This window comes from Nematolebias whitei, chromosome 11 (assembly GCF_014905685.2).
Source record: "Nematolebias whitei isolate Nwh7 chromosome 11, NemWhi1, whole genome shotgun sequence".
Classification (NCBI taxonomy): Eukaryota; Metazoa; Chordata; class Actinopteri; order Cyprinodontiformes; family Rivulidae; genus Nematolebias; species Nematolebias whitei.
In genome coordinates, this window is record NC_056508.1 from 35,320,084 (window position 1) to 35,332,731 (window position 12,648).

The following is a 12,648-nucleotide window of genomic DNA, read 5'->3' on the forward strand; positions in this document are numbered from 1 at the left end:
CAAGAGCGAGAAAACAAGAAGAAGAAGAAAATCTCATAAAGCTGGAGCTTAAGTTGGAGCGTTGCATTGTTTTGTCAACACGTGCGTATCAGTGAATTTGCGCTGGAGTGCGCGTTGGGCATCCCGGAGCCCGGAGCGGGACTGCGCGCGTCAGAGCAGAGTTGGTGCCGAAGTTCGGCCGCGGACGGATTTTGAAGGAGCGCAGACTCAAACTCCGCCACTTGTTTTTCCTTTTCTTTATTTATTTTTGTTTTCCTCTCTCTTCCTCCCCCCTCTCTCTCAGTCTCTCTCTCTCTCTCTCCCCCCCCTCTCTGTCTGCCTCTCTCTCTCTCTCTCCCTCTCTCTCCTGCTTTCGCGCTGTGTTTTTGCTGAGACAACAGAGTGAGCAGAACACGCCGAAAGTGATTTCATGCCTTCAGTGTCGCACAACCTGAGATGGACGTGAGATTTTACCCTGCACCCCCGGCCAATGTGGGTTCATGCTCTCTACCGACTGATCCAAGTTGCCTGAGCTCTCTGGACTATTACCACTCCAACAAGGTAAATAAAAGACTACTGGCTGCGTGCACGCTCACCTGTCCGGCGCAAACGCATGCTTTTTTTTTTTTTTTATGTGCGCACTTACACCCCTTTAAAGACAAAAATGTCATGTGTCAGCAAATAAAGTGGACAGGACAGGTCGATGGTCAGGTTTAATGTCTGAGTTTGCCTTTTAAAAGAATGATGCAACTTTATGGGGTCTTTAGTTAAAAAAGAAGAAGAAATAAATAAAACGCGTGGCATTTTTCACAGCGCGCAGAAACCAAGGGATGTATAGATTCCATACTGCCCCCACAGACTGAGCTCTCCTCCAACATGATGTTCCCTCTATGATTTCCTACATGCTTTTTCCACAGGGAGTTCAGCGATTAAATGGCTGTGTGCCTGTAATGTACTGTTAATTACTTTGTAAAGAGACCCACAGAGCGGCTGCTAAGCATCACTCTTCTTCTCTTCTTTACTCACTTATAATTTTTTTTTTTTTGCCACTTTTCCTGCAGCTTTTTTTGGCTTTTTGACCTGCTGACTCCACTGAAAGGCGTGCAGATGACATTTCCTGTCGCATTAAACGCATGCTCTAAATAAAAGAGCAATAATATTAGAGCAACCTGGTCCAGAAAAGCAAACAGTCTGTAGAAACACAAGCTTGGCGTCAATATAATGATTTTGCCAATGCATGCTATAAAAGCACCAGTTTGGTCACTACAAACAGGTGATCCATGCAAAAGGGATAACTTTAAACTTATTAAAACAACCTCCGCTGGTGTTATTAACTTCATCAATCCCTGAATCTGAGTTTGTTTGTTGTGACTTACCATGGCTGGATTGTGACGGATCATCAGGTCCTATAGATGTTACCTGTCGTTGTTATGAGATAAATATACTTTTTGAGTTCTTCGAGATTAAAGATCACCTTAGACAGTGACGGGAATGATGCAGAAGTCACAGCTGGGGATGTTTTTCTTACTGTGTGGGCAATGGAAAACCTCTCTGTGTGTGAACATGGAACATTCCAGTCATCAACTCAAAGTTCAAGTCTTAAAAAGTTGATTTAAAGCCTTATTAAAAAAAACAAAAAAAAAACAAACTGATGTTTAAGATTTATGTGTGTAATGTTGTTTTTTTTTTTTTTAGTTCAATTTTTACCTGCACAATTAGGCTTAGATAAGCGTCTCACCCTGCGCAGGCTATCTTTTTGTAGGTCAAATGAATTAGGATCATCCTCCATGCGGATAATCCCAACAATACGCTGCTATCTATGCGCACGGTATGACTCCTGGAAACAAAGCTGAGATAGTAGATGATATAAAAAGCTTTCAGAAGTGAACTACTGCCGATGACACGAAAGTGTGGCACCCCTTAAAATTACAAGTGTCTGCTTGAATTATTTAAATCCCCCCACTTTGCTCTTTACTTTGAAATATTTTCTACAAAGAGACTTGCAGTTTTTTTTTTTTATCATCACGGGAAACACTAACTACCTTCACCAGCGATGCAAATGAGTCCAGCAGGGATCATTTGGTATCCTGTTAACGCAGTGAGGTCAAGTTCCTCTCCTCTGACACCTGTCAAGCTGATTGTGGCATAAAACAGACACTTGATTTGTCGTGTAGTTGCTGCATGTACAGATCAGGTCTACCTGTTACGAATTATGTCTGACAGCCTTGGTTTGCTGCCTAATGAATTCCTCTCAGGTCTTCGTTTGAAGCTGCAGGGAAGCAAAAAGGCTAATCATTGGGCCGAGATATATTTCTTTAATAGCTTACGTTTCATATTCATGTGGATATTTTGGTTTGCAGCTGAATTTGTTGACTTGAGCATGTTCTGCTGAGATAACAACTCAAAAGCAATGTATTTATTTAAAGAAAAGTAATTTATCGTGTGAGCAAAGACTTCTTTTTGTGTTAATCTGAGCAATGCACATGTATTTTAATAAATGTTTGTATGTCAACATGATGGGTTGTCTGTTTGCAAACCTACTTACCCCTTTTGGAGTTTATGTGCAGACTTTTGTTGTCACACTGTTTTGTTCATAACTTTTAATGCAAGATTTTACCTTCGTGGTGCTCTGATCGTTGATAACCTGTAACTGATAATCTGTTAGTTTAGCAGCCTTGCACATGATCATCAAAACACCCGTACAGGAAGGAAATGTGAACTTTCTCCTGTGTTCGATGTCAGATGTTTGCACTCCCCGTACTGGTTCGTACAAATACTTCACGTGCAAAACAGTAAAGAATCCCGAAAGAGAGGAGATGCTTGAAATGAGCAGAGAAAGTGCATCAAGCGCAGGTTGAGATGATACAGAAAGATCTATAAATAACCCTGAAGCTGTCTACTTCAGTACTTTACAATCCTTACTTTTAGTTCACCGTGTGCAGCTTTATTGCTGTTGTGCCCTCCGCATCTGAGTAGAAATGACACAAAACGATACCATTATAGCCACTTTCGCTCTGATGGCGATGCAAAACTTACCGCAGCGTGTTTGAATGCTGTCAAGCTGCCTTTTTCTGGCTGCATAGAATACACACGCAGAACAATTTAGGAGTTATGATAAGCATTTTACGCGAATATGTCCATGTTTCATCCAACACGTCGGTTTGTAATCATTCCATGGCTGTTTGTCACTTTCTTTTAGTTTCACCATGAAAGAGGAGTTTGCTCCTTTATTTGAATACCTTAATCAAACAGTGCAGCCGCTGCTGGTGCTGCCTACAGTACAGCAAGAGTGCAGAGAGAGTACAGCCTGTGTTTATACACTTAGGCCCCACCCAGCTCGTATATCATTCCAACAACTGATATCTGCTCAGAAAGAGCATGACTGAAGAGCTGTCTTTGTTAGTTGGTGGTCTCCTCTGCTTTTGATAAGCTTTGAAAGTGATGCGCTCCATTTGAATGCCTTATCGGGGTTTTTATTTTTTATTACAGCGCAGCCGTGCTAAGGTTGGATTACCTTACGTTAACGCATTCAGACACTTTCCATTAGGCGGTCATCCTCAAATGAAAGGGCCTCCTGAATAAACACAGGCATGCATTATTTATTGTTAGGTTTGGCTACGTGGAACAGAGTTATTTTTAATATCCCAAGAGGTCGAACATAGCTGACAAAATCAGCAGTCCCTGTAATGTTAGCTGTAGTGTATGTTCACAGTGAGTCATGTTTTCACTATTAGCTAATGACAAACTCTGTGGTATGTGACAGACGGCCAGAGAGGGAGAATGAAAGGATAAGTGAGAGCCAAATGGGTTGAAGTAATCAGCAGCCCAGTATGGGACACTGTGTGTGAGAGAGTCTGCGCATGCTAACTCAGGACCATTCAAGCGTTTTGCTGACTACAGAATCACAATCACAATTGCTTTCATAGCCCTGTGCAGAGGAAAGCTGTGCATACCTCAGTAAGGGCCGATGATACACTGCGAGCAGGGGCTGAAGCAACACCAGCCACTATATTGTGTTCTCCCTGCCCCTGACACGCAGATTTTAATAGGGATTTTAACCAAATCAGTTAAATAAAACTGCAGTGGGCTCTGGCACAGACCGAGTCAGAAGGATTCAAGGTTCTTTATTTGTCATTCGCACAGCATTTGGTACATGAGGTGGAACGAAATTGTGTACACGGGGTCCCAGTTACATCCAACAGAAGTATAAAATGTAAAAGAAAAAACAATGATAAGATCTAAGATATGAACTAAGAAAAACATTAACTAAAACTACGCTAAGCACTAGTAGTATAAAAACAATGTGCCATACAGCAGCACGAACATGAGCCTGTGTGAGCAGATGAGTACGAATGAACACAGCATCATGAAACAGATCAGCAGCAACATGATGTGATTTTTCACAGTGATTATTCTGGTTAGAGATTCATGAGTCTAACAGCCTCAGGGTAGAAGCTGTTCCTCAGTCTAGTGGTTCTACATTTAATGCTCCTTAACCTCCTGCCTGAGGAGAGCGGGGCAAAAAGTATGTGTGCTGGGTGAGTGGGGTCCTTCATGATGCAGGTGGCCCTCTTCCTGCATCTGGAGGTGTAGATGTCTGTGATGGTGGAGAGGCTGACTCTAACAGACTTCTGTGCAGCCTTCACTTCTCTCTGCAAAGCTTTTCTTTCTGCAGCTGTGCAGCCTCCATGCCACACGTTGATGCTGCAGCACAGGATGCTCTCCACTGCACACCTGTAGAAGGAGGTGAGGACTGAACTTCCCAGACCAGCTCGAAAGAAAAACAATGATAACATCTAAGATATGAACTAAGAAAAACATCAAGTAAAAATACACTAAGTACTAATAGCATAAAAACATTACATTGAACAGCAGCACAAACATGAACATGAGTCTGTGTGAGCAGATGAGCACGCATGTGAACACATCAACATTGAAACAGATCAGCAGCAACATGTGATTTTTCTGGTTAGAGATTCATGAGTCTAACAGCTTCAGGGTAGAAGCTGTTCCTCAGTCTAGTGGTTCTACATGTAATGCTCCTTAACCTCCTGCCTGAGGGGAGTGGGGCAAAAAGTATGTGTGTGCTGGGTGAGTGGAGTCCTTCATGATGCAGGTGGCCCTCTTCCTGCATCTGGAGGTGTAGATGTCTGTGATGGTGGGGAGGCTGACTCCAACTCCAGAAATGCACATAATGAAGATTTCTCACCCTATATTTTCAACTGTTATTTATGTGATTCTTTATAAAAAAAACATGTCTACATTATTTCCCTTGATTTGTTAGTTATGTTTGAAAAACAGAAATTATGGTTATGCATCTGAAAAGAAGACATACAGTAGTCCCTCGTTTATTGTGGGGGTTATGTTCCAGATAAGTGAAAAACTGTGAAGTAGGAATGCTATATTTATTTTTGTTTTTTTCTTCAACACTTGAGTTAAATTGACATAGATTTCTGAGTTGAAACAACATACCAAACAGTCAACTAATAAATTTAAATCATCTAAACTAAAGCAAAAGTTTAGCAAGCGTTTATTAATTGAGATAACTTGATAATGTTTACTCACCAGCTTTGCAGAACACAGCAGCTTGGTTCTGGTCCGGCTCAGTTTTGGTTCACAGACCTGCTCTGCAGTGATGAAGCCCACAATGTTTTGAACTCTTAAACCTACGTAATTTTAACAACATACATATATGCACTGCACAGTTAGCTAGTTCGGATAGCTAGCACAAAACCACACAATGGTCCTGATTGAGTCCAAATCCGGATTAAAAAAGTCCCGGTGAGCTCTGGAGAAAACACTGGACCTTCAAACAATGCCTCCCCACTCGAGAGGCCTCATGAGCCGGCAAGCAGCCCTCCGATTGACCGATCAGGCTGGAAGTCCGGTTCTGGTCCAATTCCTGGCTGGTTCCTGCATCTCTGCATTCACTGAGCACCGAAATCACTATGAATATGGAGCAAACTTTTTCGGATCAGATCAAAGCTTTCCCGCCATTTCAGTAGAAAGCAACTTTGGCTTCTGGGTAATGTAGTTCTTTTGACTGGTGATACAGTGTAGGCTTATTAAGAAAAAAAACTACAAAATGATGGTGCCTGTCCGAAGTTTTTTTCGTTAACTTTTTACTGTATCCTGTACAGTCCCAATCACGTGAGTAATATTAAAGTTGACAAGTGTGTGTCATGCACAATCTTTTTTTTTTGTCTCTCTTGTACAATCTTACTTTGAAAAACTGCAAAAGAGCGAGTCCGCAAAAGTCGAACCACAAAGTAGCGAGGAACTACTGTACGAAATACAGTATACTGATAAAACACCTGGTCTACAATCAGGTTTATTTATCAATTTTTCACTATTTAAATTCCTCGTGTCTCTTTCGTTGACCTTTAATCCAGTGTTTGATGTGTGCTATGGACGTTAATGTGAATGTGTTTGGTAGTGGTGGGGGGTGGGGGGAAGGCTTGCCCATGTGCTAATTATTGGCCATGGTAGTATTTAGCTACTTTCTCATTGTGGGTACTAGTGCATTGCCCCTCAGTGTCTGTTACCATAATTAGCACTCACCACCCCAATGTATTAACGTGCTCATATTAGTCAGCCCGAGCCTTCCCATGAGGCAGTGCGATGGCATTCTTATTCTCGCAGAAGAAGAAAGAGAAAGAAACAAGAGGCAGCACCTGCTGCAGAGTAGGCCCCTGGGTGTTCGGTTAAATGTTGATTATGTATGTTAATGACTCCAAACACTCCGAAGAGAAGGTCGGCTCATGTGGTTTTTTTTTTTTTTCCAGTGCTGATACTTATATAGATCATTAAGCCAATATGCATTTGTTACAGAACTGAAAAACATTTGGTCAAACTTTATCTCTCTAAAACTTAAAAATAAAACTGTCCAAAAGCCTTAGTTTGTTATGGCAACCTGAAATCAGAGAATCTTTGCCATTATAAAATGTCATATAATTGTAATTTTGACGACAAGTTCAATTCTGTATGTTGTAAAACTGGACTGAACAGTTCATACTTTAAAATGAGTGCATACACTGTATGTGTATATAAACAAGCTGTGCTGTGTTTAATATGTGAATGTACTGTATGTATGAGAGCATGGGGAAGGCTGAGAGCTGGACAAACATTCCCAGTTGTCTCAGCTTCCTGAGGTATGTCCTGCGCAAACACCAAAGGCCATGATATAAGTGCCTTGCCAGGGATTTTAAGTTTTTTCCCCTCATTTGTTTTCACTGAATATCCTTTACAAATATTATTGGCCTGATCTCGGTGCCATGCTTGCATAGTTATCTGAAGAACCAGAGCCCACCAGAATGTCAAGTTAATGGTTCAAACTCAGACACGACACATAAAATGCTCTAATTTCTTCAGTGAAAAGTTAGAAATATGAGTTAAGAAAATATTTTGACAACGCGGACTTAATCAGTGTGGATTAATTTCATTTTTGTGGAGTAGAATCAGAATGTGAGTTTTGGGTTTCATGACTTGACTGGCATGTATTTGATGTTTAAAAGATTTTCAGCAATTCAGAGTTAATAACTTGTTTGATTTGAACTTTGTTGTTTTATTTTTCTAGCCTGTGATTGTCTTGCATTGTCCTTTTTCTGTCAAGAGCATGTGTTTATTATGTGTGGCATATTTAGCAGGCAGATATAATTGCTTTTTGCAAGGCTGTAATCGTCTGTATCCAATTCAGTCAGCAGACTGTGGTAGCCCGCAGAGTCACCGAGGCAATCAAACTAAGGCTGGTTCTTCCATCTTACAGCTATTAATCAGCCCTATAATCATTTACAATGGACACAAAGCACAGAGTGACAGAGTACTAAGGCAATGTTATTGTTTTATTTCTATACACTGTTATTCATGATTTTAGTAATGGTATTAGCCTCAAAACAAAGATATAATGTTCTGTTATGAGCAGACAGAAGACAGAAAAATAGGAAGTGGTGAAATTGTAAATGAAAAAAGTAGAGGGAAAGTTAAAGGAGGGGTCTGTTTCTTTGTGTTATCAACCTATGAAATTTGAAGTTGGCCTTGAATGATGTTTCTTAGATAAACAAACAGAAAGAAGAAAGAAAAGTAGGATTTTTGGAAATGATGACATGTGGCCCATGATGTTTTGCTGTGGAAAGACTTTCTGTATTTTAACCAAGGCTGAGCAACCTCGCAGTGGTGCAGCACGCTTGTTAACACAGGAAAGGGAAACTCGAGCTGATCTTTATATAGCATTGTTAATAACACAGTAGACAGTAGTGAAGAACCAAAGCCCAAGCAGCACTTACTGGCACAACCCACTTTGAGCAAACAAATATAATGTATGTGTAAGCATACGTGTCGTGTGCATGCCTCTGAATATGTTGTTCACATATACATAGTACTTTGTATATAGTCTGACAGATCCCAAAGAACTCTTTGAAATTCAGAAATGTGATGTATGTTAGGAGTAGGGCTGCATGTTCAAAAATTGTTTGCCCATTTTATAACTGATGTGTGTTATAATGATATCTAACTAGAGAAATAGCATTTCCTGCGAAAATACATGTGTGATTGCTTATTGCTGAAAAACAGCTGAATTTCGGTAAAACATGCTGAAATGGAAGAACAAGCCTAAGTTAGCAGAAGAAAGCAGAAAGAACACATATTTGCTAAATTTGGTTTAAGTAAGCAGAAATTGGCACAAAATTAGTAAATTAGCTAAAAAAAGCTGACTTTAGCAAAAAAATATTGTAAAAAGTAGCTGAAAAGGCAGAAATAAGCTTAAATTATCAGAAGGAAGTGGAGAGAGTATAATGTTGCCCTATTACGCTTAAAGCAGCAGAAATTAGCACAAAAAGTGGAAATCATCTGAAACATGAAGAAATATGCAAAAAAATATATATAGCTGAGTAGTACTGTAGCTGAAAAAGCAAAAAGAAGCTCAAATTACCAATATGAAGTGGAGATTGCACTTTATTAATGAATTAGGCTGAAAAAAGTTCAAATGAGTGCAAAAAAATGTGGAATTAGCTGAAAAAGCTCAAATTAGCATAAACAGCTAAATAGTAGCTGAAATAGCAGAGATTGTTGAAACACATAAATCTTAAATAAGCTTAAAGGAGAATAAGCTGAAATTAGCAGAATTTTTTTTGAAGAAGCTCAAAAATGCTGTAGTTAGCAGAAAGAAGTTGAAAGGAGCACAAAACAGCTGAAATTAGCATAAAGTAGCTGTCTTTTTTTAAAAATGTGCACAAGGAAGCTGGAAGAAGCTGAACCAAAACAAAATGTGAAAGGAGCAGTAAAAGCTTGTAAACATATCTAAAGATTTGAAGGACCAAAAAAGTCATAGCAGGATTGCCCTGAAAGAGCTGAACGTTTTAATACATCATTTGTTGAAATAGCACAAAAATTGTGGAACGAGAATGATGCCCAACAACGTACGGAAGAAGATAGACGTGGATAGGATCACAATAGTGTGAATGCTTAGTAAGCATTCACACAATAAATATTATACTGCAGTAGACCTGCTAATACTGCATATTCCAAGTGTCAAGTATTTATGTATGTCAAGAATTTGTTTGACCAATCAGGTGGACTCCTGCTCTCTTTGATGTCCTCACCCAGTTTAGATGAAGATGACCAAAATGCTGAAGCACACAAAAAGTGTCATGGAGAACAGAACAGAGAAGAGTGAGGAAGTTGTCGGTTAATTGCAGCCTATATGATCAGCATAATATTCAAGGGTAATACAGCAATTTCACATTTTTATAATAATGTGTAACCCTACCTAAGAGGTAATACAATATTATTTGCTGGTGGTGACCTACAGTTCAGAAACTGAGGGGAAAATATTTTGCAGAAAGGCAATGTGTCATCTACAGTACCTTGTGGTTAATTGTGTCAAAAGGTAATTATTTTCCTCAAGCCAGGGCGATAGTTTTGCTGCCTGAATCTAAAAGGATAGCAATGGATAATCGTTATTTATTTAATTAGTCACACACATGAAATAGCATGGTAGAGTCACAGTAGATCTGTGGTCAGTGCTGCAGTGCCATAATCCTGAGGCCATGGGTTTGAGGTTAGTCGAGCAGCAAAGTGTACAGATCAGGACAGGAAGTTGGCAAAGGTGTTGGGGATGTGACAACAAGAGAGTAGTATTTGTGACAATTACACAGGAAAAGGGAATAACTGAGAGATGGCCATGTTTTATTAAACCAGATAATGCAGCCTAATATTTGGCTTGGGTTACACGTTGCTTTGTGGGTAATTAGAGATCATGTCGAATGCCTGGCCTGTTGAATAATTGCTCTCCGCCCTAATCCCCCTCCTATCAGCCTTTCACCCGCCACCTCATTACTTGTCTCCTCTCATTTTCTCCCTCATTCCCTAAAAACCCAACGCAGTCAAAACACAAACACGGCAGCCATATTTCAGTTAGCAAGTCGTTTGAAAGTTTCTAGCTCGCTCTGAGATACTTGGAAATGTGCTTATGATCTCATAATTCAATAAGAGGAAGTCAACAGTGGAGCACTTTGCGGTTTGCTTTGTGGAACTTGTTAGATGAATGACTAATGCCTCCTGGCAAGTACCTCAGGTTTACTATTACCAAAACAATGGCACTTGACAGAGAGCTGGGTAGCCTTAGTTTTCAAACAGACAGGAGCTCAGGCTGCTGGTTTCCTTTTTGAACCCTGCATGCTGACTGCCCATTCATGTAACGACCTCTAAACACTGAGATGCACAGAAAGGAAATTTGCATCTGATAAGGAACACGTTAAAAAAAAATCTTTCATTGCTTATTGTTTTTAATTTCTCCATTATTAAAAACTGAAAAATGTTTCCATTTCTGTGCATTGAGATTGAGCTATTATCACAATAAATATGCTTTGACACGCACTCACACACAGTTAAATAATAAATTGCCCCAGTCTGACTTTGGCAACAGATATATTAAACTTTTTTTGCATTTCAGGCAGAAAATGATGCAACTTGGTTCTGTTTTAGAGCAGAAGCATCAAATGCAAGAAACCATATACAGGTATGGCTAAAAATAATAAAAAGTCAGATATAGTCAAACCTTGCGCTGAATTCATGCACAATTTCTCAAAGAACTTGTTTCACACTTTAAGTTTAAAAATCCCCACTGCTTGTAAAATGATAACTAAACCAAGTAAAGATGAAACAGAATAATTTTATCTCTTATATCTCAGTGACAGTGCATAAAACCTCATCCTACAGTACGTATTAAATGATTCATTGACAAAGGAGGTGTTTTGGTTTGCTCATGTTTCCCTAAATGTAAATGGAAACAGTCATAAATACTCAACAAGATCAGTAATGTGAAGTTACCCAAACACATAACCCTGAACTCTGTAGCAACATCTTTATCACTCATGAGTTTACAAATGATTTTTTTATGCGTGCACACATTTTTAATAAGCAAAAGTTTTAGTGTTGTGAGAGAAAACCAACATTTATTCAAGTTGTAGCATCATTCACTGAATATGGATGGATGGATGGATGGATGGATGGATGGATAGACAGACAGACAGACAGACAGATTGATTTACTAAAGTTAATTTCAGGGCAAGAAGATTTGTCATATGGTACAAATTGGTTCTTGAAGAAAGTGTCTCTCAGATAAAATAGTTTTTAGTTGTTTTTTTTTCACCTCTAAACTTTGATGTAGAGACCGCTAGTCATTTTTTTATCATCTCCTGAAATCACCTGCTTAGGTTATAAAACATGTTAAAGTAAAATTTGATGAACAAAAAACAAAACAAACTGTTCTTTTTTGTTTCTCCCAAAACTATTGGGGGAGTTATTGGTTGAACATTAGTTTTTGGCGTGGCATCAAGATCAATTCCTACTTTACTGCCTAAGACATACAGTATCATGCATGATTGTGCTATATGGTAAATACAAAAAATTCCAAAGATCACAATTATCCAGTGACATTCTCTTAAGTACACTATTTTTTTTTTTTTTGCATTAATGATACACTGATAGAGAAGTTGTATATAGCGTTATATTATTTAAACAACACATGTTGTTTACATCATGTGTGCATCTATGTCTGTGCTAAACTCTTGAAGTTGATCAGTGTGAATGTGTTAACCAGTTCAGATTAATGTAGGTGCTGTGCATCACAGTTTATGGTTTAAGAAAGAATCAGAGATGTAGATAAAATGAAGAAATGGGGTCAGTGTCTCTTTATCATATAGCAGATGAGGATAAATTATTTTAATGACTCATTCTGTTATTGCAAAGTCAAGTGCATTTGCTTAAAAACGCATAGGGAATTTCTGTTGGTGGTTAAAAAAAAAAAAAAAAAAAAATTACTGCTTTTTTCCATCACAACAAACTAACTCACACAAAGCCAGCAATTGTTTTTACACCAGATGTCCTTGCTGATGCAACCACCCGTCACTGAGCTACCGCAGCCCACTGTGTGGAGCAGAGGGCTGCCTTTGGTGCACCCGAGGAGTGGATGGGGGGGATTAAAAGCCTTGCTGTAAGGCCCAGAGTGGAGTGAATGAAGGTGGAGGCAAGTATAGGTGCTTCACCTCTCCCACCTAATTTGTTTTTTGTTGGTGTTGTCAGTCTGGGGATTCAAACCTGCAATCTGGGGATTCAAACCTGCAACCTCCCGATTACAGGCTTGCTTACTCCAACTTCTTTTAGAAAAAGGTT

General features: G+C 39.3%; 1 protein-coding gene across 1 annotated transcript in view; it reads left to right on the forward strand.

Annotated features, from left to right (window-relative positions):
- The first annotated feature begins 296 nt into the window (after positions 1-296).
- The window catches only part of LOC119417668 (TOX high mobility group box family member 2), a 107,273-nt gene continuing 94,921 nt past the window's right edge, over positions 297-12,648 (forward strand). Inside the window, exon 1 of the mRNA XM_037684926.1 lies at positions 297-540. Coding sequence (XP_037540854.1) covers positions 436-540 — 105 coding nt within the window. The 5' untranslated portion in view covers positions 297-435. The remainder of the gene's footprint in view (positions 541-12,648) is intronic.